The 20,242-nt window shown below is 39.5% G+C and overlaps 1 protein-coding gene across 1 annotated transcript in view; it reads right to left on the bottom strand.

Moving 5' to 3' along the window:
- Positions 1-1,912: 1,912 nt before the first annotated feature.
- Positions 1,913-20,242, bottom strand: part of mapk11 (mitogen-activated protein kinase 11) — a 53,269-nt gene continuing 34,939 nt past the window's right edge. The window contains exons 9-12 of the mRNA XM_060842847.1: positions 19,334-19,413; positions 9,836-9,914; positions 4,436-4,609; positions 1,913-3,108 (exon numbers count right to left, since the gene is read on the bottom strand). Coding sequence (XP_060698830.1) covers positions 3,035-3,108; positions 4,436-4,609; positions 9,836-9,914; positions 19,334-19,413 — 407 coding nt within the window. The 3' untranslated portion in view covers positions 1,913-3,034. The remainder of the gene's footprint in view (positions 3,109-4,435; positions 4,610-9,835; positions 9,915-19,333; positions 19,414-20,242) is intronic.

The raw sequence follows: 20,242 nt of genomic DNA, 5'->3' as shown, positions 1-20,242 counted from the left end.
TCTTCCCAATGTAGAGGAGACCACACTGTGGCAAGCAAATACATTACACTAGATTGAGTGAAGTGCAGGTAAAGTGTTGCTTCACCTGGAAGGTGTCTGGGGTCTTAGAAAATGAAGAGGGAGGAAGTGAACAGGCAAGTGATAGACCTTATGTAATTACATGGGAAAGTGTTGTGGCTATGTTCAGAGAGAACTAGACCAAGGTGTCATGGAGGCAACGGTCCCCGTGGAGGCTGACAATGGAGACAAGAGGAATCTGTGTCTGACGGTGGCATCCCACAGAGGCAGTGGAAATGGCAGCTAATAATTGTTTAAATGCAGATAATAATGAGATGCTAAGTGAGGACCAGGTATCCCTATTGCTGTTGTGGGAGTGAACAGAAGGGATGAGGGCCAAAGTGCAGAAGATGGGTTCGACATAGCTGAGGGCCCTGTCAGTGGTGGGGAATCCTCAGTTGAGAAAAAGGTGGAAATTATAGAGGTTCCCTTGTCGAAGTTGGTATCATCAGAATAGATGCAACAGAGATGGAGGAAGTGACAGGATGGAATAGAATCTTTACAGGAAGCAGAATGTGAGAATGTATCGTCAAGGTAACTATGAGAGTCAGTGGGTTTGCAGTGGATATCAGTGGCCAGCCTATTCCCGGAAATGGAAACAGTATTACCGAAGAAGCAAGGCTGGGAGTTAAAGATGGACCAGGTGAAGGTGAGAGTTGGGTGGAAATTGCAAGCGAAATAGATCAACTTTTCCAATTCTAAGTGAGGGAAATAGCACTGATAATGTCATTGACATATCAGAGAAGGAGTTGTGGGTCAGAACCAGAGTAGGACTCGAACAAGGAATGTTCCATATATTGTGCCCAAAAAGAGACAGACATAACTGGGGCCCTCCCTTCCCTCACGTCCTTACCCCAAAAACCCAACACACCAGGCCTTTACCCTCACATGGGTTACTACCACAACCACCCCATTATCAGCCACTAATGGTTCCAATTAGCAGCTATTGAATGCTCAGGGTGATCTTTACCCATTCCTTTGTCTTTCCAACTGTTGTTTTCTCTTTCTGGGCTTCATCTCTACCTACTGTCTACTCCAAGCCCCTCCTCCACCACATCTTCAGCACACATACCAATCATTTCCTAGATACACTCAGTTCTGAAAGAGGGTCACTGGACCTGAAATGTTAACTCTGCTTTCTCTACACAAATGCTGCAATATCTGCTGAGTATTTCCAGCAATTTCTGTTTCGGGTTTCCAGCATTTTTTTCCATGAAAGATCTCAAACATTGAGTTGGCTCCCTACTTACTGTAGTTTTTCCAATTTTTTTAATGTAGATGAATATTAAAGAGCATCAAATTTGTTAGGTCTATTTTAATTTCTGAATCTCACAACTGTTTATGTTACACGTTTTTTCGTAAAGACCCAGTTGGCATTGAGGTATAAACTGAATGGTATTTTAACAATTCTAGCAGGATTTCTCCTGTGCCTATTTCTATCACTTACATTGTTGCATGCTGACATTTCCTGTCTGAAAAACCTTCTTTCCTGTTGTTGTTATTTCATATTAACCTTTTTCTATTATAAATTCCTATCTCCAAATTGGGTAAACAGCGCAAGCAATGACCGCAGCTGCATTTGAGTCTCTGCCCTGGAAATTGACACAATGTAAGAATGATAGAAATTTAAATGCACATTCTCATGGCTGCCAATACGTATTGTATATGTATGCTAATTTATTCCAACATCAAGAAATTGCAAGGTGGGGGCAGAAGGGGGAATTGTTTTTTCAATAACTATCTTAAAATTCACCTGTCAGAGCATAAGAATTGTTGTGAGGATACCTGTAATTGAAAAGAAATGTATTATAGGCTATTATAGTTTTAGATTAATTAATGCTGTAAGCTTTATAAATCACTTGATTTTATTTCATAAATATTTCATAAAGATGTTAAAAAGGACTGTCATTTCTTTATTACATTTTTTGTTATGGCAAGTAAAATTTAATGCACTTTTATATAGTTATCTTCACCTTTGTGGGTGGCCTTTTACACTGTTTGCACAACTTTTAGCTTTTGATACAGCCAAGGGAAACATTTCCCCCCATGCTAGATGTAACAAACCAGTCTGTAAAGAACTTTATGTTTTTTAAAACACAATACAGAGGAATCATTCTACTCAGTTATTACTTTACCTATGGATAATGAACAGTATATTATTCCTAGCAACAATCTCTTTGAAAATTTAAAGTCCATATATATTTGGAATTTCCTGCTTGTACAGGAATTCTTTGATAAATGTAAGCATTTCAGGATCCAACTGTTGACATAACAATGCTACTAACCTCACAAATCAAACATGCAATGTGCTAAAATTTTGCAAATAAGATAATGATTGGAGTTGACAGTCCATGAGTAGAAGCTCGGTTGTCTCCTTCTTTGTAACATGAATTTAACCAAAAAAAGACTATCTAAAATGTGTTTTGCTACCATTAAATAAAAGAGCAAAGCATCAAAAGCTTGTGTGAAACTGGGCTTAAAATGTATGTGTAACAGAGCTGAAGACAATAAAATTTAAGTTTTCTTTTGAATTTTTCTCACTTGGTTTGTTAATCAGGAATTTTTGAAGAATGAACAAATTTCAGGTCAAATAAATGGTATAGTTATCAAATGACATCTTGAAAACATTTGTACTCTCACAAGTTCTGAATGAGTCAGCATCATTGTCCAACTTCAGCCGTAGTAACCCAGGTATTGATATAGACATAAAAAGCCATTGATAAATTTAGGATGAATGCCAGACATGATTTGGTTTATTAACTGTTTACAGAAGAAGTCATGCAAAAAGTCATGGTTAAACTAAATGAAATGTTAAAATACATTCAACTGTTTTTGGTTTAAGACAGCTATAACCAAGTCATCAATTTGTTGTGTGGTAGCCTGTAGGGTGGTGAAAATGCAGATCTCTGGCAAGTCATACACCAGCAGCAGCTGAAATGCTTTATATTTCTTAATAATGTGTTTAATGAGGTTGCTCCTAGGGTTCCATCTCCATGTTATCCATTGTTGATTGTGGCAACTCAAAGCTGTTTACCTCCTCAAATGTAAGTTCTGTGAATATAAAATTGCATTTATTTTCTATTATTCACTAGGATAAACCATAGCAATAATAATATTAAGTGCCTCTCATGTCAAAACTTCTTGGAGTCCTTTATAAAATAAATTACTTTTTGAAGTGACTACTGTAATGCAACGTAATTTGTAAAATGCAGTTTATCTCATTACAGTGTAAAAATTGCTTATGTTTGTGGGGCATGTTCCTACAAGTGTAGTGTAATGGCCCTACTGTGAACGTTCCAAAATCTTCAAAAGAGCATAGGATCCCCTTATATGAATGAAGAATTTTATTCTTATTGATAGGGATTTAGAAAGAAATTTGTATTTGGTAGGATCCAGTTTCCAGTATGTTGCTAATGATTCCAAAACTGCCATTTATTGTGTGGGCTGTTCACAGCAATAAAAGCTGGGTTAAATAAAGAATGTCGCTCCCTTTTAGTGCTCTTACTATTCTATATGCAGCTAGTGCCCTGGACAACGACATTTTTTTTCATTATGCATCTCCACTGGCTGATGTGAATTGTCTGGTGTAAGAAAATTGTATTTAATAGCAAGTCTAGTTAATCTACCATACCCTGTTCTCATTCTCTGGAGTGTATTGTGACACTTGACACAATTTTGTGTTTCTCTTGTCCCCTGCCATGGCTATTTCCCTTTGTTCTCTTGGTATGTTTTTTTCTGAAACCTTACTATCAGTGGATGTGCTGACAAGAAGAGTGGCACTGAAGGAATTGAAAATTCTTTTTATTTTGGATCATTTGGGTCAGCACGATAGCTCAGTGGTTAGCACTGCTGCCTCATAGCACCAGGGACCAGGGTTCAATTCTAGCCTTGAGTGACTGTCTGCGTGGAGTTTGCACATTCTCCCTGTGTCTATGTGGGTTTCCTCCATGTGCTCTGGTTTCCTCCCACAGTCCAAAGATGTACAGGTCAGGTGAATTGGCTATGCTAAATTGCCCATAGTGTTAGGTGCATTCATCAGAGGGAAATGGTTTTGGGTGGGATACTCTTCGGAGGGTCGGTTTGGGCTGAAGGGCCTGTTTCCACACTGTAGGGAACCTAATCTAGTCTAATAATTTTCCTTCAAGGTGACTGCCCAAACAGCAGGAGTGACAGCCTTTCTTGGAGAGACACAATCAATGCCAAAGGTGGCTCAATATTACACTGGCTGGTGCATATACCCACTTACAGTGGCAGAGATGTTCATAAGTTCATTCAACAACTGGAAGAATATGAGACCCTCCAAATTTTTAGGATGCACAACATATGGAATAATTGAACAGAAGAGTACATACCTCAATAAGTTTCAAAATATACTTACCTTTCCACTCCTCTATAGTCCGTTCTTTATTCTCTATTGAATCATCATATGGTTCTGCTTCTGGTTCATCATCAGGGTCATGATACTGAGCAAAGTAAGGGTGAGTCAGAGCATCTGTTGCAGTTATCCTCTTATCAGTGTCAAGTATAAGCATCTTCTGAAGCAGATCTACAGCTATGATTGGAAGGGACCAAGATAAACTATATAAAAGGTTTACATATAACATCTAAATTATATTTACCCTTCATAATGGTCACATTGCCATTTACGTATGAACCTCAAACAAATTAATCTAGCACCCACTTTCTTGAAGAAACACTCTTTCGGAGGAAGGGATAGAATAGGTGAATTGACAGCCAGGCAGGAGTTTTCCTTTTGGGTCAGGCCCCCATTGACTGGTCAAATCATGACCACACTCTGTGTGGAAATTGTCACCCATCAGTGGTTTTTCCCAGACCGATGAACCAGCAGACACAGAGTGGGCTTGTTGTCCAATTGAGGATGTTGAGTGGGCCCTTGAAGCTGGAGGGGAAGTGAGAGACAGAGTCAGAGAGGGCTCCTTCATTTTGAGGCACCCTCTGTGCACATTTTAAAAGCCCTCATATAAAAAGGATCCTATCGTGGAATTTCCTCTACAGGGTAGCCTGCAATTGCAGCTGGGATTAGGCCAAAACGGAAGGTCTCAAAGCCTGCCTGGAGTGTCTGCTTTCCTGTAGCTCACCTGGCTATTCCCTCATGCCTCAAGGTACTTGCAGACATCTAAAAAAGACCAGCAGGCATTTGACATGCCTTAAGGAAGCAAGTAGCCCTTTAGCTGCCAATTCTGCCATTGGGAAAATAACCCAATATGAAATAGTGCCAGCAAACTGGAATGTCAACTATAGGCTCAATTTTCATGGCCTGCCTTTGTGAACACCTGCCCCTGGTTTTTGTCAATCAAACGTATCAGGCATAGCACTTCCTCACTTCCAGAATCCAATTTTTCTATCTTAGTCCTTCAGGGTTAACCAATCTCAAAACAAGCAAGAAATTCAACCTAACCAGCCTGAAGAATCTTCTCAATACCAAATCTCAGCACCCAGAACAACTTAGCCTTTAATTCTACTCTTGTGCTTAATGAAATCATTCACACATTACTTTTGGTTCAGAAAGCTTGTTCTTTAAAGCCTTCTCATTTGTTAGACACCAGGGTCACAGTCCTAGTGGTTACATTAGTCAATATTGCACTCAGATAGCAAAAATGATTGATTAGGTCCATGTCTGTAAAATATCTGAACAACATATTATCTTCTGATGATTTTCACAGGTCTGGGGTAGTTATCTAAAATGGGTACGAGGCTATTTACATTCAATGGAGTATGAATGTGTGGTTCTCTTTCAGACTGACAGAATATCACAAGTGGTGAGCCACAGGGTTGGTGCTGGGGCCTCAACTCTTTACAATTTATATAAATCATTTGAATGAAGGGACCAAAGGTATTATAGCTAAAGTTGCTGATGACACAAAGATAGTTGTGAAAGCATGTTGTGAAGAGAATACAAGAAGCCAACAAAGCAATAAAGATCAGTCAGTGATTGGGCAAGTGGTTAGCACTGCTGCCTCATAGCACCAGAGGCCCCGGGTTCAATTCCAGCCTTGGGCGAATGTCTGTATGGAGTTTGCATGTTCTCCCTGTGTCTGTGTGGGTTTGCTCCGGTTTCCTCCCACAATCCAAAAATGTGGAGGTCAGGTGCATTGGCTATGCCAAATTGCCCATCGTGTTAGGTGCCTTAATCAGGGGTAAATATAGGCTTGGGGAATGGGTCTAGGTGGGTTACTTCTTGGTGGGTCGGTATAGACTTGTTGGGCTGAAGGGCATTTCCATGCTGCAGGGTATCTAACCTAATCCAATCTAAAATGGAGTACAATGTAAGAAAATGTGAACTTGTCCATTATAGCAGAAAAAATGAAAAACTGAAACACAGTATCTAAATGCAGAAAGATCTGGGAGTACTAATGAATGAATCACATAGGTTACAGCAAGTAATCAGGAAGGCTACTGAAATGTTTTGATTTATTGCGAAGGGAACAGTGTGCAACCTAGAGACATTCTGCAGGGCATTGATGAGACTGCATCTAGAGTACTGTGTACAGTATTGATCACCATACTTTTGGAAGCAGTTCAGAGAATCTTTACTGGACTAAGGCTTGAACAGATAGCCTTTTGAGGAAAGGCTAGACAGGCCTTGTCTGCATCCTCTGGAATTTAGAAGAGTCAGCAATGACTTAATTGAAGCACAAAAGATCCCGAGGGGACTTGACTGGGTGGTTGTGGAATGAGTGTTTCCTCTTGTAGGAGAGGCTAGAACTAGATGGTCCTAGTTCAAAAATAAGAGAGCGCCGATTTAAAACAGAGATAAGGAAACATTTTTTCCTCTGGTTATGAGTCTTTGGAATTCTCTTACTCAAATGGCAGTGGAAGCAGAATTTCAAAATATTTTTGAAATATTTTGAAAAAGGTAGATGGAATTTTGCTTACCAATAGGACGAAAGATTCAAGTTATATAGGCATGTAGATTTGAGGTTAAAATCAGACTATCCATGACCTTGTTGAATGATAGATCATTCCTGAAGGGCCATAGCCCACTTTCATACAATAGGTATTTTGGGATGAGTGGTTATTGGCTTTTCTTAGCAGAGCAGATCAGGGGCCTGGCCTCCAACCTGCTCCATTCAGTATGCATGTGAGATACCTGCAGACACCATTAAGACAGGGTTTATGTTTTGTTTTAAATTCATGTTCCTCCTGGCAGCCAGGATCTACCACCTCTCACACTGTACGTTGTTGTGTTCCAACATTGATCACGCCCTGGCAAATATCTAGTGGGAATGTGACACTCCTTAGTGTTCATCATGAAAGTGCAATATTATCAGACCCTTTAGGTATTGCAGCAGGGTTACTGCTTTTGGCATGTGGAGTTGAGATTCCCCCTTGGCAGCAGAGATAGTGAAGTCACCATAATAACAGAAGCCATGTTTGTTAACAGGTTAGGCAGACTGGTGTCAATGTTTATCTCACCGTTCCCTTTGGTACTTTTTGATCCAGGAGTGTTATCACAGTGTTGGTCTTTTTACAAGGAGTTTAGTGTTTCTTTTTCAGACAGGGAGTAATTGGCCAGGCTTCAACGAGGCTGGGTTTGAAAGGTTTATTGGGGCCCTTTTTATTTACACCTAAGAATAATGACTCCGGCTTAAGGCTTTTATGTCTTGTTTTAAAAAAAGGTATTATCAAAGGGGAGTGGCCAGCTAGCTGTGTAACTTCTGACTTTGCAACCTGTAAGCTTTTTGCGTCATTTTTACTCTTTATGCTGAGGAGTTTGTTTATGGGGACTGTTGCAAGTATCTTTGGAACAGCATCATTAAGTCGGGATAGTCTGTCGGGTTTTTGGGAAGGATAAGTTATTCGGTATTCTACTTTCTGTTCTTTGGGTTTCATTCCATAATTTTATAAATAAATTCTGTTTGTTTAAATCTTGGCAGTTGAATCAGCTAGTTCACTCCAGAAATATACACTATAAACTTACCTAAAAATAATAGCAAAGTTATGGTCTGGGCTACCTGCTTAAAAATGTATTGAGGGGTCGGGTCTAGTCCATAACAGCGTAAATGAGGCTGACTGCACAGTACCAAAGACAGTGGACAAAGGAAACATTTATATTTGGAAGAGAGTTTACATCATATAAAATTTACAAATGAACTCAATCTGTTGCCCATAGATTACCGTTGGGTGTGTGGAATTTAAATGCTAATCATCATCATTTAAATCACCAATCAATATTTTTCCTTATGTAATATTTACTCCTGACAAATTAAACTTTTCCTAAAAATAAGTTAAGCATATCTTGAATTGCAGCAGCTTTTGCAGAGACGTTTCTTGCAACTATATTGATCAGGTTTTTTGAAGAGGTGACAAAGACGATTAAGGCGATGAAGGCATAGCGGTAGATATCTACGTGGACTGCAGCAAAGTGTCTGACCACATTCTGCATGTTAAACTGGTTAGTAAGGTTAAATTACATTGTATCCTAAGAGAGCTAGCCAATTGGAAACAAAATTAGCTTAAAGGAAGGAGACCGATGGTGGTGGCAGAGGTTTGCTTTCAAGGCGGAAGGCCTGTAACCAGCAGAATGCCTCCTGAATCAGTGCTGGGTCCACTGCTTTTCATCATTTATACCAATGATTTGTATGTGAATGTAGGAGGCATAGTTCATATGTTTGCAGATGACATATCTCAGAGTAACATGGGATCTTGATTAGATGCGCCCATGAGCTGAGGTGCAGCAGATGGATTAATTTAGATAAATGTGAGGTGTTGCATTTTGGTAAGGTAAACCAGGGCAGGTTTTATACAGTTATCAGTAGGGCCCTGGGGTTTGCTGCCAAACAAAAAGATCTAGGGGTGTAGGTGCATAGTTCATTGAAAGTGGAATCGCAGGTAGACATGGTGGGGAAGAAGGCGTTTGGCCCGCTTGCCTTCATTGCTCTGAACATTGAGTAGAGGAGTTGGAACATTATGTTGTGGCTATAGAGGACATTGGTGAGGCCATGCTTAGAATACTGCATACAGTTCTACAGTAAGAGTGTTGCCAAGAGTGTTGAGAGGATGCAGAAAAGATTAACAAGGATGTGTCGGGATCGGAGGATTTGAGTTATACGGAGAAGCTAAATAGGCTGCAGCATTTTTCCCTGGAGCAGAGGTTGAGGGGGTGACCTTATTCAGCTTTATAAAATCATGATGGGCATGGATAGGGTGATGATAGGGTGAATAGTTAAGGTCTTTTTTCCTGGGGTGGCAAAGTCCAAAACTAGAGGGCATAGGCTTAAAGTAAGAGAGGAAAGATTTAAAAAGGAACTGAGGGGTAACTGGTTCACACAGAAGGTGGTGCATGTATGCCAAAGGAAGTGGTGGAGGTACTTTTACAACATTTAAAAGGCATCTGGATGGGTATGTAAATAGGAAGGGTTTAGAGGGATAAAGGCCAAATGTTGGCAAATGGAACTAGGCCAGATTAGGATGTCTGATCAGGGTGGATGAGTTGGACCGAAGGGTCTGTTTCTGTGCTGAATGATTCTATGACAAAATGACTCTATTCTGTCAATTAGTTTTGAAGTTGTGCATTAATTATATTTCACTCTATAATTATAAACTATTTGATGCATTTTATGAAGATGAACTTTCAGTTGTGAAATCTGGATGATTAGGCAAAGGTAATAGTGCAGTATAAACAATAATGGCATCTGTTATTGCTCACTTATGCAATGGCATTTTGCATTCATTACAGCAAGACCTAAGCCTACAAATCACAACAGTTATTCCCATATAGATTACTTCCAACCAGTTTAAATGCAGAAAGTCTTACCTAAAGGATTGTCACCATTGAATAGTTCTTTCAAATCTTTTTGAGGCATGTATGGTAAAGATTCAATGTATTTTCTAGCCTGCAAGGAGTAAACAATGTCATTTGACTGATTTCCAATTTGATAAAGCAAGTCCATGATTGTATTTAATTCTTTTAGAATAATACAATGAGAAATATTATAAAGTATAATGCTTCGTTCCCTTTAACAGTCTGCTTCAAACATGGCATTGTACAGTCCATCAAGCAAATCCTCCCATGCACTGACTTTGTCTATACTTCCTGCTCCTTCGTGAAAGCAACCAGCATAAACGAAGTCTCCTCCCATCCAGGTTATAGTCTCTTCCACCTTCTTCCATCAGACAGAAGATAGAAATGTTTGAATACATGTATGAGCAGATTTTAAGATCAGCCTCTTCCCTGTTGTTATCAGATCTTTGAACGGCCTCTCAAATATTTGTATTTATCTCTCTCTCTCTCTCTCTCTGTAACACTGTATTTTGCACTCTCTTCTGCTACCTGATGCACTTTGTAGGTACGATCGCCTATACAGCACGCAATACAGTGAAAATGTTGTATCTCAGTACATGTAACAATAATAAATCAAATCAAGCAATCGGAATAGTAACATTTCAATGCTTGATTATACAAAGTATAATGATTTCATAAGAAAGAATTTTAGCTACAAGTGACCATTTGAGCTTTCGTTGCTATTAATTATAAAATCAAAGTCTCTTATAACCTGAATTGTTTGTAGGATATATGCGGTTAGAAAAACAAAACAAATCTTAAAGCGCTGAGAAATTATTTGAAACCAATGTTGGAGGAGTCTTTAATCAGACCTTACTAATTGAAACAAAGTTAATACTGTCTCCAATATCCGACTATCCCATTGAACTCTGAGTTAAAAATCACACAACACCAGGTTATAGTCCAACAGGTTTAATTGGAAGCACACTAGCTTTCGGAGCGTTGCTCCTTTATCAGGTGGTATAACCTGGGGTTGTGTGATTTTTAACTTTGTAGACCCCAGTCCAACACAGGCAACTCCAAATCATTGAACTCTGAAGTAGTGATAGACTGGAATCAATCTTTTGTTTTCTGAGGTAGTCGCAGCAGTCAAATGCCTCTCAAATATGCATCTACTGGAGTCCCGAGATGTGGCTGACGACGATTGTGCTTTTTAATGTGAAAAATCAAACATCTTGCTCAGAGTCAAATTGCTGAGTAAAATCTTATGGATTGGTTTCAGAAGCTGACTGGAACCACTGAAATGAATAATGGTGGAATTCAGATCACAGGGACTTGTGTACTATTGTCTCTTTGTGAAGATTTCAGAGTTTGAGTACTCCTAGTGAACCCGATTAAGGTCTCACAGCTTAGAACAAGAAAAAGTGAGGACTGCAGATGCTGGAGATCAGAGTTGAGAGTATGGTGCTGGAAAAGCACAGCAGGTCAGGCAGCATCCGAGGAGCAGGAGAATCGACGATTCAAGCATAAACCCTTCATCAGGAATGAAGGGCTCCTTGGATGCTGCCTGACCTGCTGTGCTTTTCCAGTACCACACTCTTGACAGCTTAGAACAGCAAACATGATAACTTCAGTATGTTTTGGAGGAAATGCTAAACGTAGTCATGATCAAGAGGGGTTTGCTTTGGCCTCATTTTCCTGTTTGCAAAATGTGAAAGTAGCAGTGTCAGTACAATGAATGCAGGCTTCCGATAAGATGGGTATTCCTGCTTTTAGTAAGGTTCTGAGAGCCCACAAGAAATGACTGTCTGGAAGTGGTTAGGCTGCTTGTTCCTGATATATCTGGATGGGAAAACTGCCAACCAATGTTAAAAAAGCATAGGAATTAAAATATTGCTGGTGTGAAATTTCTGACAGAGAATGTGTTTCTCTCTTACTCTATCTGCCTGCATCCCACTCCAATTTAAAATCCATTTTAATGTTATTCAAGCTAATCTCCAGAAAAAGATACAAATGGGTATCCCAGGGAGTCCATCCTCCTAACAGATCATTTACTGAAATGGCAGCTTGGAAAGGAGCTAATGCAGTAATGAGAGCCTTTCATTTGCAAAAATCTATTCCAACATATTTGCAATATTGATAACGGTGGAGGGGAGCATGTTGGTAACAGTGGAAGCTATGCAAAGATTGCATTCATTCCATCTACAACATGCTGCCCAAGGACTGAGGTTCTGAACAAGAAATTTCCGGCCAACAACTGAAGGGAGCTTTGTTACAATATAATTACAATTAGATAAGAATGAAACTCTATAGTCTGGATGCTGAATTTTATCCTGGTGATGCAAAAGATTAGAATTTTGCACATGAGCATTGTAGGACAGGGTATGCTACAGCACAGATATGGATGAACCTCCATGTTTTGGATGTTGGATTTTGTCCTGGTAATGCAAAAGATTTAAAGTTGGACTCTGATCCAGTCTGTATTGTTTCTGGTTATAAACTGCACAATAGATCATACCCTTTTGTTTTAAAAATTCCTGGCATCTTTCACTTAATAAATTTAGTGGGTATACCAATTTATTTGTTTTGATGCTCCTTAAACTCAACTGCATGGTTTTCTACTTTAGAAAATTCTCTGCATTAGTGTTAGTTAAAAGAAAAGCAGGACTAAAGAGGAATGATGACAGGTTAAACAACACTCAAGATGTGCTCACCACACCCTAGTTTCCTGCCAGCCACAAACCTATACCTGTTTAATAGATGCTTGCATTGGTCTTCAAGTCAGGGTTTCTAAATACTGTTTTCTGATTATTTTAAGATTATGAAAGACAAATACTATTCCTGACCGTCATAGCAATTGGATTCTGGGAGACATAGAATTTATTACCATCTGAGCCAGGGAGCACATATGCCTGGGACAAACAGGAAGGAAAGGGGTTGAGATTCTTTTTAAATACGTCAGTATTTTTGAATGGTGTGTGCTCTTGTTTCGTGGATTTTGTTTTTAGTTAAAGTATGATCTGACTCTGTCACAGCAGTGTGATCTTTTAAAAGAATTTTTCCAGTGAACACAGAATTTATGGGGTTTGGGGAATCGCAAGGCTGTGACACAGTAGTCTTAGTCACTTTGATTAGAATTTTGCACATGGGCATTGTAGGACAGGGTATGTTACATCACAGATATGGATGAACTTTCATGTTTTGGATGTTGGATTTTGTCCTGGTGATGCAAAAAATTTAAAGTTGGACTCTGATCCAGTCTGTATTGTTCTTGGTTATAAACTGCACAATACATATTACCCTTTTGTTTTAAACATTTTTGGCATCTTTCACTTAATAAATTTAGTAGTATATCAGTTTATTTGTTAGGATGCTCCTTCAACTCGATTGCATGTTTTTCTACTTTAGAAACTGCACAATAAATATTACCCTTTTGTTTTAACAATTTCTGGTGAGAACAGAAAGAGACTCTGAGCTCCAATATAAACACTGGGCTGTACATGATGAAATTTATAGGATGAAGCTTGAGATGAAACCCTTGGGAGCAATTGCTTTTAAAGTGTTTTTTCTTTCAGTTAATGCTTGTGGCAGAAAGATGTGGCCATGTTTTGCATTAATGATGGGAAATCACAGTTTTTCAATATCTACAAACAGCGACAAGCACAAGAACATAATTCCTCTATTTCAAACACGATTTTGTACAATATTTGTTAAAAGTGTACATAGTATTTTGAAAAAGTGTTGCTACCAATTGCCAACAATTTCCCGACAAACTTCAGAGGAATAGAGCACATGGAATTCCATGATCCTTTGGCCAAGGTCGGGCAGCATGATTGGGACAATCTGCATGCAAATACAATCTCCCATATGTTTCCGTTCGGATAGATTTTCAAGTAACTTAAGTTGAGGGCATGACCTGATCACCTTCTTGTGGTCTGGGCAGCATGACTCATCACGAATGTGCATTGAATCTATGTTAATCCACTGCAAATACAGTTTGCAGTGGTGGAGTGGGCACAACTCTGCATCCATCCACAATAAAATATAGTCAGTTTATGTTTCAGATTTGTAAACAATGTTCATGCACAAACGGTGCAAATGTCCAGATAACTGTAAACATCCTTCATTTTCAAATTATATACTTGTAGATCACCTTGCAGTGATTATAGGTTGGTAAATTGAAATGGCTTTGCAGGTTCGAGGATAAATTCAAACATACATTCAATCCAGGCCACAACATGAGATGGAGTTTCTTCTTCACCACTGATATGCAATTCTGAAATTTTAAAACTATGGGTATCATAGAAAAATTACAGCTCTGAAAGTGACCATTCAGCCCATTGTATCTGCTCCTACTGAATGAACTGGCTGCCCATTTTAAACCCATACCTGCTCTGTGGCTTGCACATTACAGCACTTCAGATACAGATCCAGGTTTCTTTTCACTGAATTGAGGGTTTCCACCCCCTGAACTGAGCAGTGAAGTCCAGACATCCACCATCCTCGAGCTGAAAATGTTTCTCCTTCCAGTGATCACCTTAATTTTGTGCTCCCTAATAAGTGACCTCTCCCCTAAAGGAAAACAATTCTACCTACTCTAGCCAACAGCACATCTCCACTCCATTATTTTGAACACCTCAATTACACCACCTTTCAGACACCTCTATTCTAAGGGAAACAATGCTAGCATACCTAACCTTTGCTCCTAACTGCAACTTTCAACCCTGGCAACATTCTTATAAAATCTTCTCTGTGCTCTCATCGCAGCAATGTTGCCCTCCATGAAATGTGATGACCAGAACTCGATAGAAAACTCCAATTATGGCCTGGTCTATGTCTTACATAGTTCTGGAATTCCTTCTTTTGTATCTTGCCCAATGAAAGAAAGCATCCCATATGCCTTCTTTACCACTTTGACGAGCTGTTCTGCCACCTTCAGGGATTGGTAGATATGCACTCCGGGTCTCTGAATTCCTCTGTCCGTCTTGATACTTTTCTATTCAATGAGTATAAACAGGTTCTTGAGTTGGTCTTTATTTACAAAGCAGCTACTTTGTACCTCATTGGGGTGAGGTTTCAAAGTTACATGCTTCTGTATGAAAGTTACTTAATAAATTTTATGTTCTCCCCAGAACCCATAAGAACACTCCAAAATTTCAACACATTTTGTTCATTATAGATTTTGAAATTCAGTTTTAGAATTTGAGTTTGGGTAATCCTTCAGTGTCAACATGCTGATATTTATTTCTCAATAGTCACAAAACAACTTCACAATTCATATTGTTGGCTTGTTAAAAAGTGAAGGACCCGTTAACAAGCTGCAGGTCACTTCTTGATTATTCATTTAGAACTTGATACAACATCACATTATTTCCATATAAATAATTGATGTGGAAACAAGGTCTCCGAAGTTTAAAAACAAAATCCAGGATAAAATTTTAATAGCGTTGAGAATAAACAAGATTAGTAATGTTTATGCAAGCCTTTGGGTCAACATATTTCCAATAACTAAGTCATGAAATAACATAGAAATGTAACAAGAGAAGAAATGCAACTTAAAATTAAAATGATTTGCAGGAAGTGAGAAGTAAATCTATCAGTTCCAGTAGCAGTAAATGTACTCGCTGACCTTCACTGGCTCCCTGTTAAACAATGCCTCAATTTTAGAAATTCATACTTGTTTTAAAATCCATCCAAAGCCCAATCCATCCATACCTCTGAACTTCCTCCAGCTCTACAACTGTCAGAGGTAAGTAACTATCCAGCTCTTATCCTGCCATTTGAAGCAGTCCTGATTTTAATCACTCCTCAACTGATGCTGTCTCTGGCCAAAACTCTAGTTTCTAAACTTTTATACATTTCTTCCTTTCTTAAAGACACACCTTTTGAAAGCAGATGTCTTTGACCAAAGTTCTGATTATCTATCCCAATATCTCCTTTTTCAGCTCAGTGTCAATTTTTTTTTGTGTAAAGCACCTTGGGATTGCAAGAAAATAAGTCCCTTAATAAATAGCTATTTTTGGAATAATAAAAATGTTATGAAATTTGCATTGATTATTCAATCGCAAAGAAAAGAAATCAATGCTTAAAACAGTTCTGGAAATAAGTGGGTCACTAATTATGTCAGGTTTCCAAGTTAGCGAAAATAGAACCTGAGTAACCTACTATCAGCGCAAGTGTTTAGAAAAAGGTGATCCTAGCATAATGCAAATTGACTTGAGCGAGGAGGTGGGCAAAGAGGGAGATGACTATCCTGTCAGTTGCATTGTCTGTCCTGTGCTGTGTTCAGTACAGTCTACCAAACCCCTAAAAATGATGATTATTAACAAGTGCTCAGAATCAGGGAGCAGTGCTTGTCAGACAACTATCATCTTCAGATGGAAGATGGCCGAGAAGAGGAGGAGGAAGCCACAAGGAGGGGATCCCTAGCACTTTGAATCATGAGCAGGATAGTGCTTCCACAGCTCTAATGAGATCAACACACACTGTGCCAATGTCTCTTCATCCTCTGCTACCACTGATCAATCCATAATGGTCATGAGTCATTTACTTTTTCTCTCTATCTAAACTACTGCTTAAAGTTAGTACACTATCTGAAAATTACTTCTGAATAATCAACTGCCTACCTTGGGTAATTGGTCCCGCATTTCAAAACCTAATGTAATGTTTTATTATGATGAAGGTGATACAAAAATATAAGTCATGAATATTTATTTCTCTGGCTTTCATTAATCATCTGTCACTGTTTTGCCAAAATTGCTCAATTAATCTCTATTGAATTAATCTCCTTTTCACTGGATTTCTTTCTACCTTGCTCAATTTTTACTCTACTTGATTTTTGGTGCTCCATGCTTTGTTTTCTTACTGTCACACCCTTTCTTCTCTGTAACTCTTTATTGTTCTTTTCATTTGTACAGTTTCTTTTGTTCCTATGCCTTTGCTTCCCCACATCCAGCTTTGTCGTTTTTCTCCTGGTTTACAGGCAAAATCTCAAGCAGGAGACTCCCTCACAGATACAGGTCCAGTGCTGGTCGGAAGAGGCAGAAGATCAACTCTGGTGCTGTCTGGAATTGGGCCACGTTCAAACAGGCACCTTGGACGAGTATGCCACCACCATCACAGACTTTATCAGCACGTGTGTGGAGGAAGTCAATCCGGGTGTTCCCTAACAGGAAGCCCTGGATTAATCTGGACATACAGAACCTGCTAAACACCAGGCGTGAGGCTTTCAGACCAGGAGACTATTTAAATATAAGGAATCCAAGTAAGACCTTCGCAGAGCCAATAAGACAGCCAAGGACCAATACCGATCCAAACTAGAGACCCAGACAGACAAGGTAAGAACTATGGCAAGAACTGAATGACATCACAGGTTCTAAAAAGAGACAGTGCAAAATTGCAGACGCTGACATATCCCTCCCAGATCGTCTCAACGCCTTCTATATTCGCTTTGAGCAGAATTTTGGCGGAGAGGTAAAACCTATTCCGACCAGTCCTGACGAACCTATCCCAACAGTCACTTCATCAGAGGTCAGATCAGTTTTCCTTCGTGTGAATCCAAGGAAAATGATGGGACAAGACAGAGTGCCAGGCCGTGTACTCGGAGCATGCACAGATCAACTGGCAGAGGTCTTCTTGGGCATCTTCAACCTCTTCCTGCAGCAGGCCACTGTCTCTGCCTGTTTCAAAAGGGTCAACATCATCCCTGTGCCTAAGAAGGCTCGTGTAGCATGTCTCAATGACTACCGCCCAGTGACCCTAACATCAGTGGTCATGAAGTGCTTTGAAAGGCTGGTCATGGCATTAGTCAACTCCAGCCTCCCCACTACTCTTGACCCACTCCAATTTGCTTATCGGACCAACAGATCCACATCAGATGCCATATCACCTGCCCTTCACTCCTCCTTAGAACATCTTGACACCAAGAACAGCTATGTAAGAATCCTACTCATTGACTACAGTTCAGCCTTCAACACTATTGTCCCCTTTGGAAAGATTACTAAACTTTCTACAATGGATCTTCAGTTTCCTGACTTACAGGCCACAATCAGTAAAGATTAAGGACAATATTTCATCCTCACTAACACTCAACATTGGAGCTCCCCAGGGTTGCGTACTCAGCCCCCCTCAGTAACTCCGAACCCAGGATAGTCTCTAACTAGATAGGTTGTGTCACTCATCCCACTACTGCACTGTGTGGTTAACCAGCTGGTTTCAGACGAAACTAAAAAACTCTGAAGTTATGAGGTCATGTTCTCCATTTGCATAAATAGAATGGAGAAGTTCCTCCTTAGAAATGGGCATGATAGCATGGCAAGGGGTGTGTGGACATCTTTACTGCAAGATCAAATGCACTTTGCAATCTTCTGTCCACTAGAATAAGATGGATAAAAAGGCCATGAAGGTGTGGAAAGCACTACTGGAGTAACTGATTAAACTCGAAGCCATGTGAACATTTAAGAATATCTTAGATGGGTGATTGTCGGAAAGCAAGATAGAGATTTGGGAATAAGGGCGGCATATGAAATAAGGATAACAATTGACAAGGGGAAAAGACCAACATGGACTATTTGTGCCAAAAAGTTTGTTACAATTTCTAAGTACTAGTAAATAACATTTATTGCTGCATACTTTGCCTGAGGCAAGACTATTCAGTCAATTATTTATTCAGAATAAAAACTCACCAAAGAAGAATCTTGTGTATTATGAACTGTGTGCAAATTTTGGTTTCCTAAATAGTAAAAAATGAGGTCTGCAGATGCTGGAGATCACAGCTGCAAATGTGTTGCTGGTTAAAGCACAGCAGGTTAGGCAGCATCTCAGGAATAGGGAATTCGACGTTTCGAGCATAAGCCCTTCATCAGGAATCCCTGATGAAGGGCTTATGCTCGAAACGTCGAATTCCCTATTCCTGAGATGCTGCATAACCTGCTGTGCTTTAACCAGCAACACATTTCCTAAATAGTAGCAGCATATATCCAGCAAACATGCTTCATTGGGTGTAATGAGCTTTAGGATGTACTGAGGTTATGAAAGGTTGGTTCTGTGAGACTGCAAGCCTATCTTTTAATTTTATGCTGTCCATTAAAAGGAAAACATTTATTAGATGCTTTCATGTTTTTGTTTTGTCCAAATTAGCAAATTTCAGCTTCTAGCTGTAGCAGGGAGTAGTACAATTGGTTACAGAAACCCCTGATTACAGATTCCTGAGGCTGATTGTTACTTTGCAAATTCCTGCTCAAAGCGTGTTTCTGTTCAGTCGGCCTTATTTGTGATGGCTCATGTTTTTAAGTAGTCTGCTTACACACATTCCAAGATCACATATGAATATTTACCAGTTAGTCATCGCAATTACTTTGAAACCATAATTCACTAAAATCATGTTGGATACAAAGGAGGAAAACCTATCAAAGGCAGAATTTTAACATAAATGTTACTATGTACTCTCCACTCTGATACCTGATGAATATGAGGGGACAAATAACTTCCTGTTTGAACAGTATTTACTGTTAGGATCAAACATTCACTTACATGTTCTGAAGATATCTTTTTTAGTAATTCAGTACTCGGTGTTCCAACAACTTCCATTATTCGCTTCAGTTGATCAATATCTGTATCATTATAAGAAAATATAGAGGAGAAAAGAAAATGCTCTTGTTGATAAGTCACAATATCTGCTGCTTAATCAACGCTAAATATATTTTATAGACCATATAAGATTGGGAAAGCTCACTATCTAGAAAAATGAGGATGGTCAAAGTTACAATTTCACTATTATCTGTAATAATTAGAGATAAGAGGGAGGCTTTTTCTTACATTTCATACCAATCATACAAACACTAACTCTAGCTAGTGATCAGCTCTAGCTCATGTTGGTGAAAAATTAAACTTTAGCACTACTGCTATACTTTGTCGACAGCAGGGGGGGCCCGTTGGAATCGAGGATGATGTCTGTCAGTTTAAATGAAGTCCTTAGATAAGCCCAAATTTGGCTCGAAAACCTTTCCTGTAATGGGAGCACATTGTTGCAGCAAGAAGTTGGAATTTGCACCACTGGATGGGTGTCAATCTTCCTTCGGTGCTGCTGTTTGACCTCCCAGTCAAGTCATGGACCTCGGTGTCTTGTGTCTTGATGGTTTGGGTGATGCCATACTGAGCCATTCTCCTCTCAGTCAGTAGTGCCGAAGCCTTTGTGTCTTAGGGTGACCTTGAGCCTCTACTTTTACCTTTCCTTTGCCCAACCTTTGGATCAACTGCCAATGGAGAGCTGGAAGATGAGAACTTTTAAAGGGGGAGGCAGTTTTTGAGCATCTGGACACAAGAGCCCATCCATGGAAGCTTGCTCTTTAGGAGCAGAGCTTTTGATATTGGTAGGTATAGCTTCAAGGGGAGTGCTCACATTGGTCCAGCTGTTCTCCCATTTGATCCCTAGGGTTCAAT

This window comes from Hemiscyllium ocellatum, chromosome 23 (assembly GCF_020745735.1).
Source record: "Hemiscyllium ocellatum isolate sHemOce1 chromosome 23, sHemOce1.pat.X.cur, whole genome shotgun sequence".
Taxonomy (NCBI): Eukaryota; Metazoa; Chordata; class Chondrichthyes; order Orectolobiformes; family Hemiscylliidae; genus Hemiscyllium; species Hemiscyllium ocellatum.
The sequence above is the reverse complement of the archived record's forward strand: the minus strand, read 5'-3'. Positions and strand labels throughout refer to the sequence as shown.